Source organism: Dermacentor albipictus, chromosome 1, assembly GCF_038994185.2.
Source record: "Dermacentor albipictus isolate Rhodes 1998 colony chromosome 1, USDA_Dalb.pri_finalv2, whole genome shotgun sequence".
Lineage (NCBI taxonomy): Eukaryota > Metazoa > Arthropoda > Arachnida > Ixodida > Ixodidae > Dermacentor > Dermacentor albipictus.
In genome coordinates, this window is record NC_091821.1 from 68,333,611 (window position 1) to 68,360,058 (window position 26,448).

At 47.5% G+C, this 26,448-nt stretch overlaps 1 protein-coding gene across 1 annotated transcript in view; it reads left to right on the top strand.

Annotated features, from left to right (window-relative positions):
- The window catches only part of VAChT (Vesicular acetylcholine transporter), a 57,607-nt gene extending 33,445 nt beyond the window's left edge, over positions 1-24,162 (top strand). The window contains exon 2 of the mRNA XM_065438315.2: positions 21,687-24,162. Coding sequence (XP_065294387.1) covers positions 21,776-23,515 — 1,740 coding nt within the window. The 5' untranslated portion in view covers positions 21,687-21,775 and the 3' untranslated portion in view covers positions 23,516-24,162. The remainder of the gene's footprint in view (positions 1-21,686) is intronic.
- The last annotated feature ends 2,286 nt before the right edge of the window (positions 24,163-26,448 follow it).

Consider the following 26,448-nt stretch of genomic DNA (forward strand, 5'->3'; position numbering starts at 1 on the left):
CTAGGGGCGTTGGTTAATTATGGACCCCATTTTAATCCTTGAGACCAATTTTTCGCTAAATGAATAAATATTAATAGTAATATATTCACCTGCAGCGACCTATGCTTTAAGCAGCCCTTAAAGATTGATTTCACATTAATTTTAAGCTAAGCGCGTTGGCACATTCACACAAGCCATAAATTTTTGTCAAAGAACAATTTCGCTGAATACGCAGCATGGCTTTCTTGTTTTCACTGTGTTACAGTGTTTTAAGGGCGCTATCACATTGAGGAAAAGCTTGGCCGACAGCCTCCCGTAATAATGAGTTGTCGGCGGACCTGTCACACCAAAGAACCGGGAATTTCTCAAATCCAATCAAATGTTGGACTTCCTATCTTCTAACAATTGTGTTTGGTTCTGTGACCGGGCCGCCAATAACACATCGTTCCCGGACGATGTCCACGGGCCAATTTCTCCATAAGTGTAGCAGCAACATTAAGCGCTCCAAAAACATTAAAGTCAAACTCAATGAGGAGCATTTACGTGCATAAGAGAGTATAGCTTATTTTTAGTTCTTTGTGAGGGGAGGGGGGGAAGGGTATTTCACAGGTTTCAGCTTGAGCATGACATTATGATGAGTGTCAGTTTCTCCACACAAACGTAGCTCTAAGAAAGTTCACCAAGCTGGCTTCACCACAGTAAGAGACTACTTCAGGTGAAGCCAGCGTCAATGATTCTCTTTGTGTAACAGTTCTGTTATATTCGATGCGTCTAATCGCGCGTTTAATGGTCAGATACGTAACTGCTGCAAGCATAAGCACGGCTATTAGAAAGCAAAATGAATGGATGAAAGGCGCCTGGAGTCGGAACCAGATTCTCGCCAATCTCACACAAGCCAATCTCACACAATCAACCAAATCTACCACGAGAACATCAGGTATCTGCAAGTGCTAAGAGGATCCAATTCCTCGCGAAGCAGAATATAGTACGCCTGTTATGTACCATACGCTTAGTATAAGACCCCAGTGCCCAGTAGGGGGGAAATACATAAATATTAGACGCATAGGGCAATATTGGACGACTGCACACAGGACAAACGCGCGGTTGTCGCCTTCCAGACTTCATCTTCCCAAATTTTTGCTGTCTCTGTTTCGCTTACTACAACAAGCTGTTTACAGATATACGCAACATAAAAATTTCTAGTTACCAACAAAGGCGCAAACTGAGTGGCAAATATTAAGGAACAATAATCTGCGAGAAAACGTAATTTGTTATCTGCGCACACCTCATTCAGTACGTGAGCACCTTGACAAAGACATGGCTCGCGCCTAGATTACACACAGAACACGATGACGGCACATACAGAAAGAAAGCTATAACGCTGCATAGTAAAACAATAAAAAAATGAACTCGGTGCTCCTGACAAAATAACGGCGACCCTGCCGAAAAAGGAGATCTGATCTGTCCGCCGACGTGGGCAGATATACGCTTTGGCTGATAGAGCAAAACACAAAATTTTATTTCTCTCTCTCTCTCTCGTTGGCTAACTTGCTTGCCTACCACCGTTTCCGTTTCCCCCTATTGTTGCCAATTTCTTAGGCAGCCTTTAACAAAACTGAGCATTTATCTTCCCGTCCTGTTCCTTACCAACTAGCAACCCTTTTGTTTTCTTGTGTTCCGCAATTTCGCCCATGCTTCACTTTCTTGTCACCCTTCCAACTCCTTTCTCATCGACACTTTTCTTTTTTTGCTTCATCCTTGGCACTTGCCGCGGAGGAGAGCTCAGCACAGGAGCCCACGCCACTCGCTCCCTGACGTGCGCAAGCCACAAATTCAATTTTACGGGGCCAGCGGAGCAGTTTCCCAAACGAGGGAACTGCGGGCGTGCACACCTAAGCAAACGCAAGAGAAGTGGGGTGGGTGAAAGGAGAAAGGGCCAGATAGGCAAGAAGGTGTGTGAGGAGAAGCAAAGCGTAAGAAAACGGGCAGCAGTAGCAGCAACCGCGCGGGGCCAGCGCTCTGGTGTCATGATAAAGACAAACACGACTAGCGCGGGTGCGCACAAAAAGCAACGAAAAGAAATCGCACTCGCTGAGTGCAAAGGGCCGAAAGAGAAACTGGGGAGAAAGGGGCAAGTACGGCAGCCTTGCGAGAAATATAAAATGGCGCTAGTGGCAAGTGCGTACCAAAGGAGGAAAAGGGGGAGGAGGAGAGGTTGCGGCGCTGCATTTAGGGCGCCATGAGGAAAATAACAAAAAAACGTTATTGGAATGGAAGGAAACCTATAGCAAGCAGCTAGGACACACTGTCAAATGAGCAGCAAGAAAAATCGTAGGGAAGGCAAGGTGATGAACGCACTGTGAAGGGAAACTGAGGAGCGAAAAGGGGGGCAAGCGTGAGAGAGATGCCGTGCTCAGGGGGAGGCAGTGGTACCACTCAGAGTGAAGAACACAGACACACACAACAAAACAGGCAAGTCAGGAGAGCCAAACACAAGCGACGCGCCGCTGCGATGGCAAGAAAGGAGGAACAGCGTGGGCGTGCGGGGAAAGGGAACGCGACGACTCCGGAGGAAAGTGCGCTGGTGGCGGTTTGGTAAAGCTGTTCCTGTCTTGCGTACGCCGCCGCGCAATGTGCGGCCGTAGACAAGGCGCTAAATTAGATTAGGGGGGCTTCGTGGTGTATGTGCGCTCGTGTGTTCGTACACGAGGACGGGAAGGAATTGCGGGGAGGGAGGAGGGGCCCGTATGTGTGCGAGGCGAGAGAGCGAGTGCGGCTGGAAAAAGCCGGAGACTTCCTCTCGCGCTTGCACCGCGTGACCCGCATCGATGGTGTGGCGGCCTCTCTCCGGTGCGGATCGAGCAAGAACAGGGTGGCGCGGGAGCCTTCTTCCTTTCCCGGCCATCGGCTCGTTTCGGGTTCGGCACGACTATGCGCTGCTCGGTTCATTGGCGGTGGCCTCCAACGCCCGGCCGAAATGTTCGTGCTGGGAAGTTTTGTGTACTCACTTTGGGCGGATGCAGTGCGGACGCGAACTTCGCGTAGTCTACCCCGGTTCGTTGTCGCAGTAGTTGTCAAGGTCATCGGCGATAGAACAAACTGAAGTAAAAAGTGCCGCCCTCGATAAAGGCAGCGCTCGTGATTGGAAAGCCGCTGCAACTTCTTGCCAGATGCGGTACACCAGGCGTGAATGTTGTATTTTCTTTATTTGTTTGGACATTTTTCGGCGATATTGAACCCTTGTACTCGGCTTGGCCGTTGATGATCTACGTCTACATGTTCTCGGTTCAACTGATCTGAAGGAACAGATCTTTTTGATAGCGTCTTCGTTGCGTACGAAAGACGATCTGCCGGAGCTAAAATACAGCGACTAGTGAATGCTCAAACAGCGTTCTTCAGCTCAATATTAACGACAAATTTAGCAGCGTCACACTCTTACGCTGCAGAATATGTCTGCGTCATGTGGAGTAAAGCTTGCTGGTTTAAGGCGGCTTTCTTCTGAGCATGGCGCTGTAGGTGGATGTCCTTTCGGTAGTATCTTTCTCCCTATAAGAGAGTTGCCAATTTAATGATAACCTGATTCTTATGCAATACTTGTGATGCCAAATTCATTTCAAGTAGTGTCGCTGTGCAGTAGTTTAAAATTGTATGCTTTACGACGAATTATGGGCGCTATAACGTAAAACTATTCTTTCAAACGTTTCTATTCCAATTCTGCAATAAGCCCACCGCGACTGGTCAAAAACTTTTTTGGACCACCCCCACTTTACCTGTCTGTCACGCGACGTCACGAGAACCGTGATAGCTTCCCATCTGATATGACGCGTACACGCTGATTATGCATAATTTGACCGAGCAAAACAACAATAGTTATTTCTGATTCGACGCCTTTTTTCCATTAGCCCTCGGCTATCGGTGAAAAGTTTTCGGGCTGCACCCACTTCACCTGCCTCTCACGCGACGTCAGAAAAGCGCAAAACTTACCGCGTCAAAGTGACGTGTACGCGTTAAAGATGCATTAATATGCTGAACAAAAGTGAATTTTCTTCCGAATAGCCTCAGGCTGCCCCGTTCCGAAAGGAATAAAAGATGGCTGCCGCCTATCGCTCTGGCACTGACTACTCGCCCCTGCCGGAGAGCATGGGTTTATTTGCGTGTAATTAAACTTTTTGCGTGGCGGTGTCACATTTTCGAGAACTTTCGGCATGTTTACGACCTCGTTCTGCCAACTCTTCTTTGCTGAGGATCCGTTTTAGCATCATTCTTAAGGTTTCGTTGCATGCCGCCGCGATTGTCGACGAGCCACCGCAAGCTAAGTAAGGGAAAGCGGACCAATCGCAGTCACCGGCACTACCCTCTTCATCCGTTTATCGATATTCACTGCAGTGGCTCGGCCTCATCGAATCCCTCTCCACTTGAGCGTGCTCCTCGCCTCTTGTGAGCCAATTAGAGAAGACAAGCCGCTCAGTGCAGGCAATGTTATTCGTTTTTCAAGCAAACAAAAGTGACCTTCAATGAACGAGGGGAGCATTTGATTGGTTTGTTCAGACAACCCTGCGGGTGACCGCCCGATGCTTGCGTCGTCGGTTACGCAAATTTGACGTCAGGAGATTGGAATAAAAACATATTGGAATAGTTTTACGTTATAGGACCCACAATTAAATCTTTACGGCATTCAGTACGTCCACAAGTTTCCTCGCCGTCTTTCGCACAACAATTGGATGCGCTGTGAAAATAGAGAAATGACGTTAGGTATTGACAATAATAATTGCGCCTTATCGAAGGCTGCATCAATATGTTGTAGCAGAACATCAGCAGTCGCCGTGGTATAAAAGGAAACCGTTTTTTTTTTCTTTTGCCATGCATTCCCAGCCGAACAACGCATAGGTACTCGACTTTTCACAGCGAGGAGGCACACGGACGCTGTCTTTAAAGTAGTGGCAGATAGCGCAAACACAGTTTTCAGTGCATTACTCTCGCGCTAAGTTATTGGAGTGGTTCTTGTGGTGCTCGCTGGTGGCATTTCTGCTGATATTGAAAGAGTTAGCGTCCATCGTAGCCATTCTTAGCCAAGCTGTGTGTTCGGTTTGCTCTCGATGGTACTAAGCCACGTCCGAATAACACTTGCGTAGGTGCAGAGTATAGGCTCTGCCAAAGACTCTGCATGAAAGCATTTTGCCATGACTCCGCAAGGACATTCAGTAAATTCTTTAGCGTGCGGAGTAAGTTATTCCTAATGAAGCGCATACGCCTACCCTGTATAATGCGAACCGGGCCCGGCTCATATAGGAGTACCTGGTAATGAACAGGCGTGCAAACTTATTGTGCGCTCAAGGAGCGAGACAAAGGCACTGTGCCAAGACGGCAGAGACAACAATATTGACCACATACCAAGCCGCGCAAGAGCAAGAAACACGCGCCCTGATTCCACTGTGCTCCATTACTATTACACTCCACAGAATAACTTCTGTGGCACCTTCGTCTTGAGGTAGCTCTCACACTGAAGATGGTGAAACAATGGCAACAGTGATCTAAAGACTGACGAACAAACAAAAGGCTCTCATGTCCATTGTACAATAAGCGGTCGATGCAGAACAATTGTTGCTTCAACCACTAAACTCTTCGTTCGTAAGAAGTACCTGTTTTTGCTTTACCGCGTTATATACTACGTTAGTTATAACTTTTGGGTGGCGTCGGTTCTTAGGAACTCATTTAACCTAAAAACTGCTTTGTCAAGAGGGGCCCAGGTGCGTCAGGGTTCGCGTACAATTACATTCAGAACACTTCGGTGAGTCGGCATTCTCCATACGATAAAATGAGCATTGTCCAGTCCTGGCTTGTGCACAAGAGCACCAGAAGTGTTTGCTCGCTGGCGCCGTCAGTGAGTTAACGAGGTTTTTGACCTGAATTTGTGAGATTTTCGCATTTCTCACACTGACACACATATATATATATATATATATATATATATATATATATATATATATATATATATATATATATATATATATATATATATATATATATATATATGTATATATATATATATATATATATATATATATATATATATATATATATATATATATATATATATATATATATATATATATATATATATATATATAACCTCCTGAGACCCGGGATGTATTTTGGTGCACGGATTTTTCCCAAACTTCCAGAATAAGTCAGTAGGGTTGAGAAGGGGAAAAGATTTAAATATTTTTTCAACAGCCCTGATAGTTTCAGCTCAGCGCGATGTCCAATATATTGGACACTGGGATGCTACCCGGTCTTTTTTCACCCAGCGCGCATGTACTGACATACCGCAGATATTGCGCTCAAACTCGTGTGCAAAAATATTTTAATAACTCGAAAGGCAAAGTAGTGAATAAAGTACATGAAAGGAGCATTCCTCTGCTCAACGAAAATTTTGCTCTTGTGTTCACTTCCTGTGGGCAATTTCAAAACACCTTTGTGTCCTTGGTGAAGCAGAAGAAGAGCCGACATTTGGTGCAAAAAAACTGTGTTTTCATGTCGCAGCCCTGTAGTCTGCAACGGGCAGCGTTTGCAGTGTGCCAGCATTGAGCAGTGGGTAGTGCTCTTTTCTTAGGGTTCTCGAGGAGACAGTCGAGCCTGCTTTGATGGCGGATGACACTCGGCTTCATTCTCTCTCTCCATTTCATCCTGCTTCTTCCCGCGGGCCGCGAGAGTCTCATCAACAGACTGGCAGAACTGCATATATTTGAGTATTTCTTTCCACTGTTTCTTTAGGGAGCGTATGTCCCGCGGGTACTGCACCCAGAAGTTGATGAGGGCAATGTCGAAGAGGTGAAAGATGAATCTCATTTTCCACTTGTTGACGCGTGCTTTTATCCTGTAGTAACTTTTCATTCGGTCTGCCTTGTCAACACCGCCCATGTTGACGTTGTACATGCGCACAATATCTGGTAGAGGGATACCAATATGTTTTTCCCTCACGAGACCACCTGTGACAGGTGTCTTGTGGGTCCCAGCCACGGAATGAAAAAAGAAAAGTATCGGCTTAATTCATCAGACACGCGAGGCCGGTCCCCTAAAGAAAAAAAGAGACGCGATTTTGTCCACAAGCCACTAAATGCCAACAGTACTCGTCTGCTGTTCATAACAAGGGCATCACAAAAGCGCAGTAAAAGAAACTGGGTTGAGTCCTAGCGTCCAACGTAATGGACACGCGAAATCAAAGGAAGCGTAAGATAAAGCAAGCGTGCGAACAGTTTAAATTCCGTATTCTGCGCGTACGCTGTTGTATTAACTTTATTATAAAATCAAATATATGCCCTGAAAGCAGGTCGAAATACGAGAAACCGTGCTTGCTTCTCCGGCAGTCGCCGTAAAACGCCGCGCTGCAGAATGCCGCCATTGTGGAACTGTTTCGGCGGGAATTTCAACAATGTATTTTCATTAATGCTGCATGGATGGCGCAAGCAGGTGTCCAATAAGTTGGACAGCGACGTTCTAGGAGGATGAAAGCCTTGCCACAGGAGTACTGCCTCATTTCTGAATGTCCAATATATTGGACAAATCCCCATAGCCAGGTCTCAGGAGGATATATATATATATATATATATAGGCAAAGAGGGATTCTTCAGGCTAACTTTCAAACGTAAAGAACTTGAGTGGTGCTACAAGGTAAACAGAACAAGTATTTAATTTCGACAGTTTCGATCGGTGGACCGAGCTTCGTCAGGGTTTACAAAATATATATATATATATATATATATATATATATATATATATATATATATATATATATATATATATATATATATATATATATATATATATACACGAGTCCTATTCACAAAACAGCTCCTACGCGTAGTAGATCACAAGAGCAGGCGTCAGCCAAGCTCGATAGCGCACACATTGGGACCCCAACCGATCAACCGATGATAAAAAGTCCTCCTGAACAAAAAACTTTACGGATTCCGGCTTCAAGTCCTGTACAACTATGTAAAACACCGCAGTGAAACTGTACAGCGTTCCCCAAGGCTGGTTTCCCAAATGTTGTGAAGTATAAGTGGTTTCGTCTGGTTTTGCTGCGTAAGAATAGGCGCTTCTAGCTTTCAGGGTAATCGAGAGTTCGACGGAAGCCCGTCTGGTCGGGATGAGATATGACAAAGAAAGGTGTACACCGACCAAGTAAAACTTATTAAAAGACAAACCATTGTGAAAAAGGCTTCCGTATGGAAGCCGAAACGTTCTGTCTTTTAATGAGTTTTGCTTGGTCAGTGTATGTATTTCTTTGCCAGGTTTCAGAGTATAAGTGATCTTCATGTGGATCCCGCAAGCAGCAAAATTGACGGAATCTTGGGATGCCCACTCAAGTGCACAATTTCTGAGAGAAAGAAAGAAAGATACGTGGCGTTGCATGATGGAATAAGCTCGTAACAGCTCGTTCTTCAAAAAGGGAGAAACTCGGGTGGAGAGCTGCGCGTGCCGCCGAAGACAGATTTCGGCGGATGGGGGGAGCAGACGCAAGCGACGAACAATGACAGCCATTGCCTGTGCCAACAGGGAATCTGCCACGTTCCGAGGCACACAAAAGCGAGGTTGCGGAGAAACAACGGAATGGTGGCGCCCAAACGCATCACGACCGTCGGGCAACGCGTCCTGTGGGGAAGTGGGGAGAAAGCGGACGCACCGAGACGGGTGAGAGGGATACGTTGTGCCAGGAAGGAAACGCTATATACTGCGTCGAATTTGAGGCACACACGCACGCAGCGCCTCGAGGCACGTCCGACGCAGACACTGCTTAGGATCGTCCGCGTGTTCAGACGCGAGCGGACTGGAACGTGAGGAGGAGAGTACGAAGGAACGGCAGGCAGCCCGCGTATACCTCCGTGCCTGTTTTTGCTCTCTCGTTCTCTAACCAGTGTCTCTGCTTGTTTGGATTTATGTATGCATTTAAAGAAATAAGTATAAACGAGCAGGTTCGGGAACAAGCAGAGCGAGGGGAAACATACAGGAAGAGAGGGAGAGGAAAAAATAAAGAGAAAAGGAACGATGAGGGATTTGGGAAAATGATGAGGATAGCACGAGCGTGATCGTGGACTCGAAGTGCGGGTGTGTGCCACGCACGCTCAGCTGCTCGGGAGCCATCGTAGACGCGGACACGTACAGCGTCCCCTCCGGGGCCGGGCTTCTTTTTTATTTTTATCTTCTTTCTTTCCGACGTGTGAGCAATTGCTGAGCGCCTACACGGGAAGGATGTTTTGACATTCGCACATATAACCTTTTCTCCTCCTTGTGGACGTAAATCCGTACTAGAAACCGGTGCGTGAGCGCGAGTAGGGTTTGCCGCCATGAACGATAAAACGGCTTTGATGAACATGAACGGCTTTGATGTCAGTTTTTCTTTTTTTTTCTTTTTATACACGGCATCGTCAGCGACCTTGGAGAGCCAGAAGGGGAAGTGGGGCGCTTTATGACGCAAAACTGGCGCAGGAGAGCTCGTAGAACTCTGCGTGAGCGAAGATCAGGGGTAGTCGATTCGGGATGGATACCACGCGTTTTTATTTTATGTCGTTTCATGCCAAGTTCTTGGTGCTTTCAGCTACAGTTAACTGCGTGTCTTTTCCAACAAGTTCCTGTGGCACGAAGTTTGGTTTAGGGAAGGAATGTCGTCCTATTTATTTATTTATTGCCATTACAGTTATAGCAGACCACGAATTTGGCCGCGGTGTGTTTGCCGCCTGCGCAGTTGCACATGAGCCGATAGCGTTTGAGCGTACGCGTAGCGGAGCCACACAGTCACCGACTGCCGTTAGGTGACCGGATTCTGCGATTGCAGTAAGAAACCAGTACGGCACTACCATGCTGCGCGACTATAGTGAGCGCATTTTTCTATAGAATTGGCTCAAAAGAGGCGAGGAATACGCTCAAGTGGAGAAGGCTTTGATGGGGCCGAGCCAGCACAGTGAGAGTAGATAACCGGATGAAGAGGGTTATGCAATTGGCTATTGATGCACTTGCGGTGGCTGGTCGAAAATCGCTTCGGCGTGCAACGGCACGTTAAAGATGCCACCAGAGCGGATCCTCAGCAAAGAAGAGAGTTGGCAAAGTGATGTCGTATACGTGCCGAAAGGGCTCGATAACATTACACTTCCACGGAAAAATGTAGCTAATGCCAAACCAATCGTCGGACAGCCATCTTCTATTCCTTTCGGAACGGGGCAGTCTCCGGCTATTCAGAAAAAGATTCCGTTTTGTTCGGCACATTAATGCGTCTTTAACGCGTACACGTCACTTTGACGCGGTGAGTTTTCGCTGTTTTGTGACGTCGCGTGACAGACAGGCGAAGTGCGCGCAGCCCGAAAACGTTTGATCAATGGCAGAGTACTATGGCGAAAAAAGCGTCGAATCAAAAATAACTATTTCTCTTTCGTTCGGTCTAATCATGCATAATCAGTGTGCACACATCATATCAGATGGGGCGTTTTCGCGGGTTTCGTGACGTTGTGTGAGAGACAGGCGAAGTGGGGGTGGCCAGAAAATTTTTTCACCAATCATGGAGGACTGATTGCAGAATTGGGATAGAAAAGTTTGCAATAGCTTTACGTTATATCGCCCACTGTTTCGTACCAAAAGCTTGGTCAATGCGGGCCCCATTTACTACTAGTTGTATTGGCGATTCTACTACGGCCACCCCACATACCAGTCGGGTGAGCAGCACTTGATGTAGTATATAGGTGCATTTGACACTGCGTAATGTGCGCAAAATTACATTTCTGCATCCACAATTCACCTTAAGTATAGGCGTGGCAGTTGAGTGGCATGCTGGCGTGTGTGTGGTCCGCCCGGCTCTTCAGGGCCACGCAAATTCGTAGCTTTAGGCGACCAAAACATGCGTGCGTGTGTGCTTGTGCGTGTGTGTGAATGCGTATAGCTGGCTTTCAATAAAGTACTCGGTGCTGATACGGAGTTTCCTTGTGCGTATTTCTCTTGTGCGCAAGACAGCGAGGAGGAGTAGAACTCTTCGTCAATCAATAATACATTGGTGCTGAGGCAGCGAGAGTACCGTATTTTCACGATTCTACAGCGCCTCCAATAGTAACGCGCAGTTATATTACCGCCCAAATATCCGCCAAAATAACTTTGTGCCGATTCTACCGCCCACATGAAGTAACGAAACATGATCTGACGCGTACCATGTTGAAACAACGTTATGGAACGTACAAAGGCACGCAGACGCACACCCAGCTGAATCTTGGCGGCTAGTCGCTATCGTAGTCCGACGACACCTTCTTTTCGATGTCTACCGACCACAGAAAGTCATCTTCAGTTCCCTCTAATGCATTAGAAAGGCCACACTTACAGCAAACTGAAAAATTACGACCGCAAACCAAGGCCTAAGAAAAACAAAAGAAAAGAAAAGACACATCCGTTCGATGACAGTGTGGCTAGCTACCTTGCATTGAGCTTTCCTTTTTTGAGTAAGAATGTTTTTCGGTTCTGATTTTGAGTAGAATTAGTTACGATTATAACGCGCATAGAAATTTCAGCGCACTTTTTGTTCAAAAAAGGGTGCGTGTTAGAATCGTGCAAATACGGTAGTTGGCAGGCTTTGTTACGAGGATTTCGGTGACTCCTCCGCCACTGCGCTGTACAATAGGTATGCCTTCAGGGGCAAGCGCTCTCCAAGACTAGAAGATCTCATTGCCTTTCTCACCTCCCTTACTAACCTAAGTTCGGGCCCCACTAATTGGCGCACCTGTTCATCTGACGTGCTCAGACACCATGTGCTCGGGCCATGAAGCAGCGCTGATGTATTACTTACCGCGAAAGAAAAGGCGCTCTTAGTCTTCCTATACGGGCCACTGGCATTAACCATACTGTCCAGTAAATTGTCACTCTAATTGCACGTGTATGTTATCTTCACAATTCTATGTGGGCAACTTTCCCTCTTACGTATCACTCATCTCACCTTCAGTAGCACGCTAAGTATGCGTGCAGGGTGAACGTTTCCACGTAAAGTTATCCATTTGAGAACAACCGCCTTTCTCGCTTCATTGCCCGTACTTTTGCAAACGAGAAATTTGGAGCAAAGGCTGAGCATGCCGCAGACCACAAGGAACCGCTGCACTTCCACTCCTATAAGGGCTGTCGCCCCGCATCCCGACAGAATGCCTCACCGTCCCGCGCAGTTCTGAAATTGGAGGGGCAGGGCAGGAGAGCGCACGCCTCGGCGGGGGAGCCCGCGGGACTCAAAACTCCTTGCTCGCGCTTCCACCCCTGCTCGGCGCCGAGGGCAAAAACGTGTGGCGAGGCAGAGAGAAAAAGAGAGAGCTGCTTCCGGCGATATATACTTAACCGAAACGTGACCGCAATATCCAAACGTGCGCGAGCGCCCTACGCGCGTCCTCCCCAGCGCGGGACTCGGGCACATGGAATAACAGCGTGGGAGAATGGCCGCGTATACCCTCACGTATGCGAAACCGACGGCGTTCTTAGTTCGCTGCTATGTGAGCGCAAAACAGCGTCTATACGGGCGCGGATTCTCGGGCGTGTGCCATTCGGAGAAGGAAGAGACAAGCCTGGGCCGGAGACACTTGGCGAAACGAGCTTGTGTCATCGTAGACGCTGAAAGAGCCCGAACCATTTAGTCGCTTTGGTTCGCACGCGGGAAACAAGCGAGCCGTAAGTAAGAATGCGACGGCTTCGGGAATTTTCAGTGTGAGAGGTGCCAGAACTTCATTCCTTCAGTTTCGGTTTACCGATTGTATTTATGTTAAATATTAGAGGAAGAAGACGACGGCGAGACGGGCCCGTGTTAACGCGGGCTTCTTGACTGATTCCAACGGCCAGTATGGACGCATTGCTGCTGTTCTGCGGCCAATAAACTCGCCCTTTTGCGCCCTTCTACTGCCAAGACTCCTTTGTTTCACAGTTTCGCTCTTTGCTAAGCTTGAGGCACGAATATCGGACGCGGTTGTAGCCGCGAGTCCCCAAACAACCTGAAGCACCTGATTACTTTCCTACGAACGACGATTAGTCGTGGCTTCTAGCGGAACGTGCGTCGACAAGAGTCACAGTCGCATTCGTTGCTTTCCGGATTTGAATTTGCATATATAGTTCGTTCGAACTACGTGACAACGAAGGAAACTTACGATGAAAGGCTTCAATGAAAGGAAGAGAATGAAAGGAATTGGTGAAAGTATGCGAAAACATACAAAGGCTCCTTTTATTTAACTTTCTGTCACCAGCCTAAGATGCCTCATCTGATCCTACGCATACTCACTTGCTCAAAAACAAGTAACCGAAAAAAAAATCTAGCGAAAATTGAAGCATGCGTGGTTAGCAGGTGTCAGCCATTAGAACCGTCAATATATCTGTACAGTCACAACGCCAATAACCAAACGAAAACGAACCTTGCGAGTATCGAAGAATGAAGCCCGAGCGGTATAACTTAGCGATTCTTTTCGAACGATGCTATTTATTTTTTATTACCTACCACTCACGACCAAAAAATTGCGGTGATAAAAAGGTGGAGCACTTCGCCGACTATATACTGACAAAGAGCGAAAAGAAAAGAAAAACAAATGAAGTATAATTGTTAGCATGTTCCTGCACCCATATGACGATACAGGATGTCCCACGTAACTTGAGCCAAACATTAAAAATATGCAAATACCGCGTAACTGGACAAAACCAAGGTAATGTTTGCCGTCGCTTAGAGATACTCCGATATTTTTTTCATTCCGCCTAATTAGATAATTAGTTCTAAATAATTAACAAACTAAAATATTATAATTAGATGAAAATTGTCCATGAGAAAATTGTAAAGCGACATGAAAAACTCCCGATACAGCTATCTGTTCCTCAATACGTGCTGCATAAAAGTTTTTCCGAGCGTGAAAGAAGCCCGCAAATACACGCAAAGTTGCCGCGCGACTGGCCGCTCGAGGCACTTTGCGTGTATTCGCGGGCTTCTTTCACGCTCGTAAAATCACTGTTATGCATCACGTATTGAGGAACAGAAAGCTGTATCAGGAGTTTTTCATGTCGCTCTACAATTTTCTCATTGACACTTTTCATGTAATTATAATATTTGAGAAGTTGATTATTATTTAGACTAATTATTTAATTAGGCGGAATAAAAGAAATAATCCGAGTAAATCTAAGCGACGGCCAACAACATTACCTTTGTTGTGTCCACCTACGTGCCATTTGCATATTTTTAATGTTTGGCTCAAGTTACGTGGGACACCCTGTATACGCTATATGTACGACATTGATGGCACATTCCATCAAAGAAAGTAGAAAAGATTGGTGCAGTATTGTCTAAGCTGGATTTGACTTAAGCCAACGAGTTCACGATAAAACTTTTACATGATCAATACTGTACCATGCACGTGATATAAAACGTGTATGAGCTTTCATCCTGAGCGTCAACAATAAATGTAATGTCATAACTAGCACTCAGGGGCCCATATTAAAAAAATAAGAAAAGGAAAAGAATATTAAAGAAAAGAGATAGACATCTTTTACCTAAATGCTGTCCGCAATTGTCTACACCTACGGCGATCATCTCCTTATCACGCCTCGCATCTCGCATGGAGAATTATAGCCTCATAAGCATCGGGAAAAATAATCACCCGCAACCGTATGAGCGATAAAAAGCTGAAACTAGAAAAATAAAACTGTATAAGTGCTCAAAACACATCACTGATACGCTTGACGGTTGTCAGGGGTGGGCACTGCACTTCTATTTGCTACTACACAGTAAAGCGTCATGACTACTACGAAAATCCAGCCTATTGCGCGCATAAAGAAACAGCCCAATAGACACTAAGCGGAAGTTCGCAGCACAGCATTAATGCTACTGTCTTACATAGAAGCTCACGCCCAATAAGATTGTGCACTAAAACTGATCAATGCACTTTGAGATGCAAATCACAGCGCGCCACAAAGAACTAGCATGCGCCATCCTCGGCCTTCAGTTGTGACCTCTGGCCAGTCGGCCGTAACAGACCGTTCCAATGCTTACCCACGTCAGCTCGAGCGGCCGGTGCAGATAGATATAATTATGTTTGCAAGACTGCTACCCCCTATCGCAGAGAGAGAGAGACAGAGAGATAAAGGCTAAGGAAAGACAGGGAGGTTAACCAGAGATTATCTCCGGTTGGCTACCCTGTACTGGGGGAGGGGCAAGGGGATGCGATAGGTGAGAGAGAGAAGGATTAAAAAAAAGAAAAAAAGAAAACTAACACACACGCACGTACACACAAACTGTTTCTGTGGGCACTGTCACGCTGCCCGCAAAGGCGTTCCTAGTGTTATGCAGTGTCACCGTACAATCCTGCGTCACACAGTGAAGTCACAATCAGTCAGAAAGTCCAGTGCCTTTTAAATACCGCAGCAGCGCCTTCATAGCCGATCGCGCTGATGTTCGCGTAGGCCAGTTTCCAAGGATCTTGTTTTCTGTCATTGGGCGCTTGTCCAGTTTGTCTAGGGTGGTTGAGAGGACTGCTCTTTGCGGGTTGAAACGAGAGTACTGACAAAGAAGGTGCGCGATGGCTCTATCGCAAAAAATTCTTCTTACGTCGGCAGCTGCGACGGCTGTTTAGGTTTTGTGGATCGGCTTGCGCTTACTACTGGCGCATGTACTGAAGCTAGCACCTGTGCTGCCGTTATACACGCCCTTTAAAGCGAAGCTTTCTTTGCATACCCGCCGTGGTTGCTCAGTGGATATGGTGTTGGGCTGCTGAGCACGAGGGCGCGGAATCGAATCCCGGCCACGGCGGCCGCATTTCGATGGGGGCGAAATGCAAAAACATCCATGTACTTAGATTTAGGTGCACGTTAAAGAACCCCAGGAAGTCGAAATTTCCGGAGTCCTCCACTACGGCGTGCCTCATAATCAGAAAGTGGTTTTGGCACGTAAAGCCCCATAATTACATTTTTATTTCTTTGCATCTTCTCTCGACTTTCCGGGCGCTGTGATGATCTTGCCGCGCGTGCCGCTGGCTTTCTTGCAACACTGTAAGATGGCGCTCGTCTCCGCGCATCCCGGCCGGCTTCGCCGCAGGCCGATATGCCTAGTTAGTGCGTATGACACGTGATGTGCTTGCTTTCCTATGCGACAAAAATGCAGGTGCTCGGATGTGGAGGTCGCGTGCCGTTCTGTGATAGTGTAAGCATTACAATCATCCGTAGCCTGAAGAGAGCGCTTGGAGCTGGGGTCTCAACAGCGTGCTGGACACGTACGCAAAAAGAGCACGTAAATACGCGCCAGAAAAATAGCCCCAAGAGCGTGCACTCAGCGTCGAGGACGCCCAGGCCCGAAGGAAGCGTCGCGCGAAACAGGAGCGTCTTCGCTACGCAGCGAAACGTGGTGCAGACCGCGAATGTATTCATACAATGTATGCATACAATTTTATAATAACTAATTGCAATACGTACAGCCCCATACTTCAATTAAAGTTTAACACTTCTGCCACGATGCGATGTGCCATGTGAGGCAATGGTAATGCCCAACACTCAGAGATTATGAACCATGACGCACAACAACGCCTGAAGCAAACACGTCTCCCTGTGCGTTCGGTGGACTATGCAAACAGCAGTGGTGCGCGCAAGGTAACGGTTGACATCAATTCACCCCTGTCGTATTGGACAAAACACTGAAAAAATTACACATTCGCCGCCAACATAACCACTAATTATCGTCAATGAAAGCAATCAGCATACACAGCTTCACTTACATCGATTCCCACAGTGCGTGGGATCCGCAATTTGTTTTTTTTTTTACTACAGCGCTCGTAGTTTGCTGATCTTGCTGATCTTACCAACAGTTATAGCGTTGTGAATACGCTTTTTCCGTAAGCTTTTCCTTACAGGATTTGTTCGTAAGTTTCCTTAGTGAATTCCGCCCCTGAGCGTTCTCTTCTGCAAACAAATGCTGCAATACGCAGCAACTATATATATATATATATATATATATATATATATATATATATATATATATATATATATATATATATATATATATATAGCGTCGGTGCCGTTTGGGAGGAGCTGTCGGTCATGGCCGGTGGTAGCGTTCGTGATCTCAGCTCCAGGGTTTCAAGCGACGGGGTTTGAGTCCCAGCACCTCCACCAATTGAGAAAAGGTTTATTGGCGGCTCCTAATGTAACGGCACAGCAACCGGGAACGGCGAAGCAGCCCGAAGCACTGTCCAAACGGACGCCAGCAATCAACAGCGCGAGCCGAGACGAGCGGCGCGTTGGCAAGGCGCGTCTTCTTCTTCACAATATATATATATATATATATATATATATATATATATATATATATATATATATATATATATATATATATATAGAGGGACACGTTAACGTAGCTGCAATGCTCATGTCTGTGCAACTTGTGCGACCCCGTGTTAGCACTTGAGCTCAAAGATTTCGATATCCAGGGGGTGCAATCACTCGTTTATGCTTTAGCTTGTAGCGCTGTACTACATTTTCTATCTCCAGCAATTTCGATTGATTGATTGATTGATTGACTGATTGATTGATAAAACAAGATAGTAATGATAGAACGAGAAAAAATGGGGCAGAGGTGAGGCAAAGGCCAAATGTGAGGCAGAATTCACTAAGCTTTTCTTCCGTAAGGACATTTTGGCATTGGTTGGACACCTTGGCTAGTAATATGACGTTCCCTAAAATGATTTGCCGGAACGTGCTCTCACTAACATCTGTGGCGTCCGAACTGTTTTGCGAAAGCGGCTTGTGTTCTTTCTTGCTCCTTTATTTTATTTCTTGCATCCTCATTCCTCATGCAGTGCATATTATTGCGAAAACTGCGCACGTAGTGATGCCCTGTTCACGTTGTTTCCCCCACTTCAAGTACTACGTACAGGGGAGCCAATAAAGCCATTTGATCCGACATGTGGCTGCTTCCCGATAAATGTGCACATATTTTGATATTACCCTCAGAGTCACGCGGCCATTCAGGCGAACCTGTCAAACCTCGCGCTTGCACGAAAACTCCCATGTAGAGTGGCTGCCAGACTCCTTCCCCGGCCACGTATAAGGCAGGGCCGAGCTGGTCCCACAACGAATGGTCTAGTCGAAGGTACCTGAAGCACAGCGGGCGAATCGCAGACGAAGGATTTAAGTTCGCACCCCCTCTACATCGTTCCAGTGGGAGACACGCACGCGCTTAGCTATACGTGCCAGCACGCGCTTGCGCTGCGATTTGTTGATCTGCCACTCTTATTCGACAGAAGATAGCCGAGACAGAGGGCAGCGGAATCGTCAGAAAACGCGACTCCCCTCACCTTCCAAACGGGTTTTCGCCGTCTTCCCCTCAGCAACCATTCGACCATACGATAAAGCAAAATAGCGCGCAAGCTAGCGGACGCATGCGCATTTCATTACCAAACTCGCCCGTCTGGGCAGCCCTTCATAAAACCTTTAGCAGCCAGCTTGCATGCGTACTCGGAACCTCTTTTTGTTCTGTTCGCTGTCGAAATAGGAAATGAAGTTTCAGCACGAAACGCTCGCTAGCTTTGCATAAAGCTAGCGAGCGTTGCATAAAGCTAGTTCACGTCGTGCGTTCTCACAGAGAAGGTTGTCGCCGAAAAGTCTCGCGGGCGCCACGTGAGAAACGTCCCGCGCGCCACTGACTGCCGTGGTAGGCAAATGGCGTCGGTGTCGGGGCGACAAAGACGAATCGACGCGTGAGGGTGACTGGAGACAAAAAAGAAACTGAGGGAGGGTGAGGGAGAAGTCGGCTCAAGCGTGATGGAAGAGGAGGAGGAGGCGACCATGGAAGGGAGGAGGGGGTCGGGGTGGAATCGGGGCGCTCTTCTGTTTACCGACCAATCAATGCCACTTCATACACGATGCACGAGGAACACGAGTGGTGGGGGTGCCGCAGTCGATGGCGCGTCGGTGGAGGACGTTTCCTCGTCTGCCGGGCGAGGTATTGCGGTCACGCCATGGATTGATCAGGCCGCGAGAGTTCTAAATGCATCCTCGCGTTTTAAGCCATCGAGCGCCGAGAGACGTCCAAAAGGCAAAGCCCAAACATGAGGTGGTGGAGCCAGTGTACTTGCACGATAAACGCTATACTCGTGCAGATTATAGTATAGAACTGAGCTGGAGGCAGAAAATTAGTGGGAGAGAAAATAGAAATTCATGCGCACGGTTAGAAAACGGGGGAGCAAGAAGAAATACGTGCCCCTCTATATGCCACTTTCAGAGTTATTTTCAGTCGCAAACTTCTTTTTTCGTGTCACGCCCTTATTTTCCAATTATGGAATCTACATGTACCGGCAGGGAAAGTATATAGGACGAGTGAAAAAGAACATCTCGTGCTACGATATTGATTTTCCCGTGTGTTCAGCGAACACATTCAAAAATTTTGAGAAATTGCCTGTGGCAGATAGTGAAATTCTAGTCCATGAGCTGATCTACTCAAAGAGGCGGACATTACTTGCGCAACAAATTGAAATGCATAATCAACTAAATAACAGAAATTCACTGATTAAGTTTTTAACTATTTACACAATGGCACATATTGCAATCTACAAATTCTAGTCGTGCAGTTCGCAAGGCGAATCCACTTGGTACGAATTCTCACGATGACACCAGTTTCGAGATATTCATTCTTGAACATTGCGGGGAAATGCATTGGCGTTCCAGTTACTTCCTGAACAAAACGTGGTTCTATGCATTGGAGCACGAAAGTAAGTGCAACGGCAATGCATTTCTCCACAAAGTTCGGGAATTACTATCTCAAAACTGGTGTCATCCTGAGAATTCGTACCAAGTGGAACTGCTTTTCATTCAACCCTTCTGTTATAACGCGCCTCTTAAAATAGGTGCGGCGCCCTGTGAATCCGTGTTTCAAGATGGAGTTCTCCCCCCCCCCTCCTTCTCTCTCTTTCTTTCTCTCTTCTGCTAGCGTGCAGCCACATCTTTCGCAAAAAAAAAAAATAGCTAGCCCCATCCTTTCTATACTTCGCTTAAGCCGCGGACGATGAGGAAGCAAGCGTTGTTTTTTCGACCTCGCGATTCTAGGGACTCCTTCGTGTGCCCACACAGACACACACGTGGCGCTCACAGGCACACAAGATGTTCGCACAGAACTGCCACTCCTAGGGGACTGGGCTGCAACGTTGGGGACTAATTTAGCCTATTAAGGAACGACCGACCGAGCCCCCACTCGCACCCTCAACGCGCTGCTGAATATTTAATGCGGGCGGAGAGGGGACGTCGCTGCTGCTCGGGCGAACAAATTCCGGGCGAAAACGTTACCCCGCAAGCACTTTGGAAGGGAGGACCTTCGCACCGGCGGGCTTTATACTAACGCGCGGCAGGCGAGTCCTTCCGGAACCTCGTATAGCGGTCCTGAATGGCTCTGGCGTGTGCCTGCGTGCATGAGGGACGCTTTTAATTTGGATTGCCTCTGGTTGGATTTCCATTTTGCTGATAGCCATACTGGAATTTCTTGTTTTCTATTTCTTCTAATTGTGCAGAAAGGATGGCGGTGGCTGTGGATTGGCCGAGGCACTTAATGAGTCAATCGTCCCGTTCATTGCTGTTCGCTGTATTTCATTTAGCGTGGTAACCCAAGAGCGCAACAAGTATACATGGATGCGCCAGAAGTTTTAGTGCATGCCGTTGCATTTATGGAGCAGCTTATGGCATCTGCCAATGTCGCAGTGACCAGTGGTCGCATGTTCACATTCACTGGGTAACTTGAGCGACTGCAGTATAAACCAGCTTTTGCAACTCTTGATCTCGTGCCGAAGTATTGGGTTAGTGTGAGATATAATATGGACTACGGTGAACCTGCAACGATAAGGGTGTGTGACGCCACCTTCACCGTATAGCGTGTGCCCAAGCCTGACATTTATCCTAGTCAAATCATGTCGAACTCTCTCACAATTATCTGGAAGACAGTTATTGTTTCAAATATCGTGAGTCGCTACCCATGGATCACTATCAGAACTATAACATTTATTTATCGTAATACTTCAGTCTCCTATACACTTAGAATGGAGCTCACATTTAACGAATGCCCAGACTCGAGGCTCACGGTCTGATAAGCTATCACCGTCTTACGCCCACGCGAAGTTCCGCTTGCTGCATCGAAAATCATTCATCCCATCCCCTTGTAGTAAAATTGACGGTTTTGGCGTACAATTCACTTGAAACAAAACACAACAAAAACAACAGGTGACCAGTTTTACTTCCCGCGAGAATGTGTGAGCTTTAATACAGTGAATGGCGTGGTTCAGGCTGTATCAAGGACAGCACATTGAGCTGTTTACTGCCATGGTCGCAGTGCACAATAGCGCATATCTTCCGAGTCACCGATGACGTTGCGTTTCATGGAGGGGAAAGTGCTGCCTGTTTCTGTGTGGCTATCCTCGCGAATCCCCGTGCAGTGTGCTTTGTAGTGTTCTTGTCACAGTGCACAAGAGAGAGGGCGGCTTGGCTGGGCCCCGGCAAGCTGTCCCCGATGGCTGCGGCGCAAGTGTTTCGCGCCGCGCAGGCCTTAACGCTAAGCGAGGAGGAGCAAACGCTCGCGAAGCCTCGGGGATCGCCCGCAGGCCGCCGCCGCGCCACGCCGCCCTCCACCTCGTGCCGTAGACGTCCCTCCTGGCCCGAGCCTCATGTCTGTCTCTGTCTGTCCCGTCTCTGTCCCCAAGGGAGCAGCCGAGGCGGAGGGCGGCGGCGGCGGCTGAGGTGGTGGCTGCTGCTGCACGGGCGGCTCCCGCGGGCACGGCCAGCAGCAGCCATGGCGGTCTTGCCAATCATCAATCAAGACACGTCGCAGATATGGCGCCGCCTCAACGACAAAATCGAGGAGCCCAAGAGCCAGAGGCGGCTCATCCTCTTCATTGTGTGCGTGGCCCTCCTGCTGGACAACATGCTGTACATGGTCATCGTACCCATCATCCCGCAGTACCTGCGCAGCATCGACGCCTGGTACACGCACACCGAGGGTGGCAACATGTCCTCCTTCGTGGTGAACGCCACCGTGAACGGCGTGGTCACGAACCGCACCGAATGGCGTCGCACGGGTGGTCACATCGTCTACGAAGGCGAAGAGTCGGCGGTCGGCGTCCTCTTCGCCTCCAAGGCCATCGTTCAGCTGTTTATTAATCCCTTCTCGGGGGCTCTAATCGACAGGATCGGCTACGACATTCCCATGATGTTCGGTCTAAGTATCATGTTTCTGTCTACGGCAATATTCGCCTGCGGCAAGAGCTACGGCGTGCTCTTCTTTGCCAGAAGTCTACAAGGCGTCGGCTCCGCTTTTGCGGACACCTCTGGGCTCGCTATGATCGCTGACCGATTCACTGAGGAGTCCGAACGAACCAAAGCGCTTGGCATAGCACTGGCTTTCATCTCTTTCGGCTGCCTTGTTGCCCCCCCGTTCGGCGGCCTCCTCTACGAATTCGCCGGCAAAGAGGTTCCCTTCATCATCCTCTCCCTCGTCTCGCTCACCGACGGCATCCTTTTGCTGTTCGTGATGCAGCCTGTGAAGCAGCAGATGCGTGCAATGGGCGTCCAGCGGCCCGCAGGTACCCCCATCTGGCGCCTCTTCATCGACCCGTACATCGCTGTGGCCGCAGGGGCGCTTATGATGTCCAACGTATCGCTGGCCTTCCTCGAACCGACAATCTCTATCTGGATGAAGGATAACATGCACGTGGATGACTGGCAGATTGGCCTCATCTGGCTGCCAGCTTTCTTTCCGCACGTGGCGGGCGTTTACTTGACAGTGCGCATGGCACGCCAGTACCCACAATACCAATGGGCTATCGCTTGCTTTGGCCTGGCACTCGAAGGGCTGAGCAGCTTTATCGTGCCCTTTGCCCGTTCCTACTGGGTTCTCATCATACCGCTCTCGGGCATCTGCTTTGGCATCGCCCAGGTCGACACCTCGTTGCTACCCACGCTGGGATACTTGGTCGACGTGCGTTATGTATCTGTCTACGGCTCCATTTACGCCATCGCTGACATCTCGTACTCGCTGGCATACGCCATCGGCCCCATCATCGCTGGTGGTATTGTCGAGAGCATTGGATTTACGGCCCTCAACATCTTCATAGCCATATCCAATCTTCTCTACTGCCCACTGCTTATGTCACTGAGACATATCTACGACTACAAGCCATTTGAGAGCGAGGCGAACATACTGATGCAGGATCCTCCGGCCAAGGAATATCAGACCTACAGACTTCAAGACGGCACAGCAGATCCACTCCCGGTCACGAACCACGTGCAACAGACCTCCTTTATGGAAGGTGGCACCGTCACTACTGGGCAAGGACAAACTCAACAGCAACAACCTCAACTCCAGCAACTTCCAGCTGCGGGTAAGACACAGACACCACAGCATCAGCAGCAACAGCGACCTCCGCACAAGCGTCCCGCCGCAAAGAAGCATGTGCGCGTGAGAGGATACAGGTCTTCGGACATGGAAATGATGATCACTAGCTCCGAGGAGGAAGAGGGTGACCTTGAGTGAGGCGTCCCTCTCGGCTGGGTAGAGGTCACTTGTACCCGTGCTCATCTTCTGCGTTTCGGACGGCTCTCTGTGGAGGTGGAGGTGATGCTCATCAGCTCCTGTGTGAGAGGAAGAGGGTGACTCGAAGTGATGTGCTGACTGCTTGGTGATTTTTTTTTCGCCTGGTGCGCACATGTGTGTACTTCTAGACACTCCTACCTTTAGGGTATTGAAATCAAAGCGCAAGGGCTAATGAAAGAAAGTGGTCTTCGCTATAGTGCAGGATGCTAGAGTAACGATTTCCCTCGTTAAATCCCGACCAGATAACCATGGTAGATAACTAAGACCGCTGAGAAAGGTGGACATGATGCGACAGGTCATCGCATGCTATGACAACAGAGTGGTACGAATTGAGGAAAGTGTTCAGTCAATAGCAGTGCCGTGGCACATGGTAAAGTCCCCCGTTGCGTTAGCCAAAGGCACGCTGCTTATGAGCAGCTTCTAGCAGAGGTCGTTTTGGAACGCGCCAATGTAAACGCTAAGCATGGTTTGCCTCGCAATAACTCACCCTTCTGGAAATAATAACCTCCGATGGCATCCACCAAGCTTGATACAAGTGTTTAACGAGTACGGTAAGCTTCTTAAAGCACGTAGTGAAAAACGGAGAGCGTGATGCTATCCTGAATGACGCCATAAAATTACGAAAAGAAAAAAAAAACTGCCCATGCGGCTCGAAATAGGCAATTTCTGTATTGTTATGTATGAAAGATCGTGTAAGAACCGCACATTGCGAAACGTAAGCGATCTTGATACGAAGTGGCCTCAGTCTACGGGAAGACTATGAGTTATTTTGCCACTGTCTTCTTGAAGTTAGTTCCCAAAATAAATTTTTATTATTTACTGTCTTTAAATTATATTGCGCGTCAACTCGAATCACAATGGCAGAGTACAGCCGTGACTTTCCTGTATTGTTGTCTCAAGCCTCGCGGATGCTGCGCGTGAATTACGCTGGAAATGCTAGCCCGTTGTTTCAGGCTTGTATTTTGGCTTGCTGCACCTCAATAGCATAACGACTTACGTAGAAGCCATAATCAACCACGGAAAGGGTTGGACGGACACAGTGCTTTATTTCAATGTCGCGACGCGCTAAATAATGCTTAGTGTCCACTTAAGCAAAGCAGCCTTGAGCACACGATTGTGTTTCGTAACTAACACCACACAGAAGAAACGTGCTGCCTCGCAGAAGTTATTTTTCTTTTCACCGAGCCCGCTCGATAGAAAAACCTTGCTAAGAGGCTGCATCTGCGGTGCTACCGTATGATTACGTATACTGGAGGAATCAGCGAACATGCACAGTGATAAAAATGCACGTGATGGAAGCCGCCTTGGTGGCTTAGCTGGCAGAGAATTTTGTTCGTTCGTTTTCGACCACATTTCTCGCCGTGACAAGTGCTACGCAATCTCAGCGCCAAGAGATGGCACCAGCAGCGCTGTATGGTGGACCTTGTGCTTGATGAACTATCTCAAGTACATCACATTACCTGAACATGCCTCTCTGCCCGCACGTCAGGTATTTAATGGAATAGGGATACATATTATTGCACAGAGATTTTCTTTAAAATGGTCTCTCAACATGACTCAAGACGGTAAAACTTCTAGGCGGAAAATCTACAATTATGCTTGCAAGAGACGGGTAAGTAAATCATATATTTGGCGGCACCTGCTACATAGAAACCGCGAGGGAAGGGTAGATGTTATTGACTCTTATAAGTGAAATGTAGAGCTCACCACCGCCCCAGACCCATTTAGTTCACGAAATACCTAAGTGTAAATAAGCAGTATTGTTTTCATATGCTCTGCCACTTCAAGAGGTACGCACGCCTTGATTAGACGTCAACTTCAAAGCAATTGCAAGCAGAAGAACGTTCTTCAATATTGAATGAAAACTATATGGTCTCCAGTTATTGCGACAGTGCAATCAGCACTAGCCTCTCATATAAGCACAGGGAAGGCTCGCAAAACAATAAAATGTGACTGATGTTTCTTATTCAGGGGTTGTTATGTAGAAAATTATCTCGTTGTTTTTACTTCTTGACTTAGCTCCCCACATAACAAATCACGGGGAAACAAAACTTCGAAGTGAGTTGACGCCTAGATAAAGCAAACTCAAATGATAGACTATATTAGAATAAAAAATTCAAGAATAGTACAGAAATGACAGCTGGTTTTTTTAACCCTAAATTAAGAAAAAGGCGACATAACTGTGGCTTGCGAACAGAGCCGCCTATTATGAATTTATATTTTATGGACATTGCGATGACAAACGCATTATTCAAAGTGATTTAGTATGCCCTTAAAGGAACTTGTTTGCTTGAGTGCGAGTTCTATATACATATACAGACATATACATGACATTAACGCCACTTCCCTATCGTTTCCCTATAATGCGAATTTGTGAATTGTTAGAGAGCAACACGGGTGATGCACATAAAATATATAGAACTTCTGATATGACAGCTATATTTAGTTTCCTACCACCGCGAGCATCAATCCAAGCCAACAGCAGCCAATCTCTTGTATTAGGCTTTTAAGAAACATATTTTCATAACCAGCATAGTCTAGGAACTTTAGACTTGAAGGAAATACTTCGCAGCTATAGGGCAACGAAAACGCGCATTGGTAGGAGCAGTTCCGCTACCAGAGGCACACTGAATGCGCAGTGACAAGAGTTACGACTCGCAACAACTGTTGATTATCTTTTTACATTTCTTCGTCATCAAGTCTGTGAATTCATCGTTTTGAACGCTTTAATCCCAGAAGATAAGTTCAAGTTGTCTACTGTTTAACCCAAGGTAATAAGCAAAGTTTGAGGCAAACGTTAGGGGCTGCGTTTCATCTACCAGTTCTATGACCTCAGCGTGCTTCGTCACGTAAGTGTGTCATTTATCGTGCAT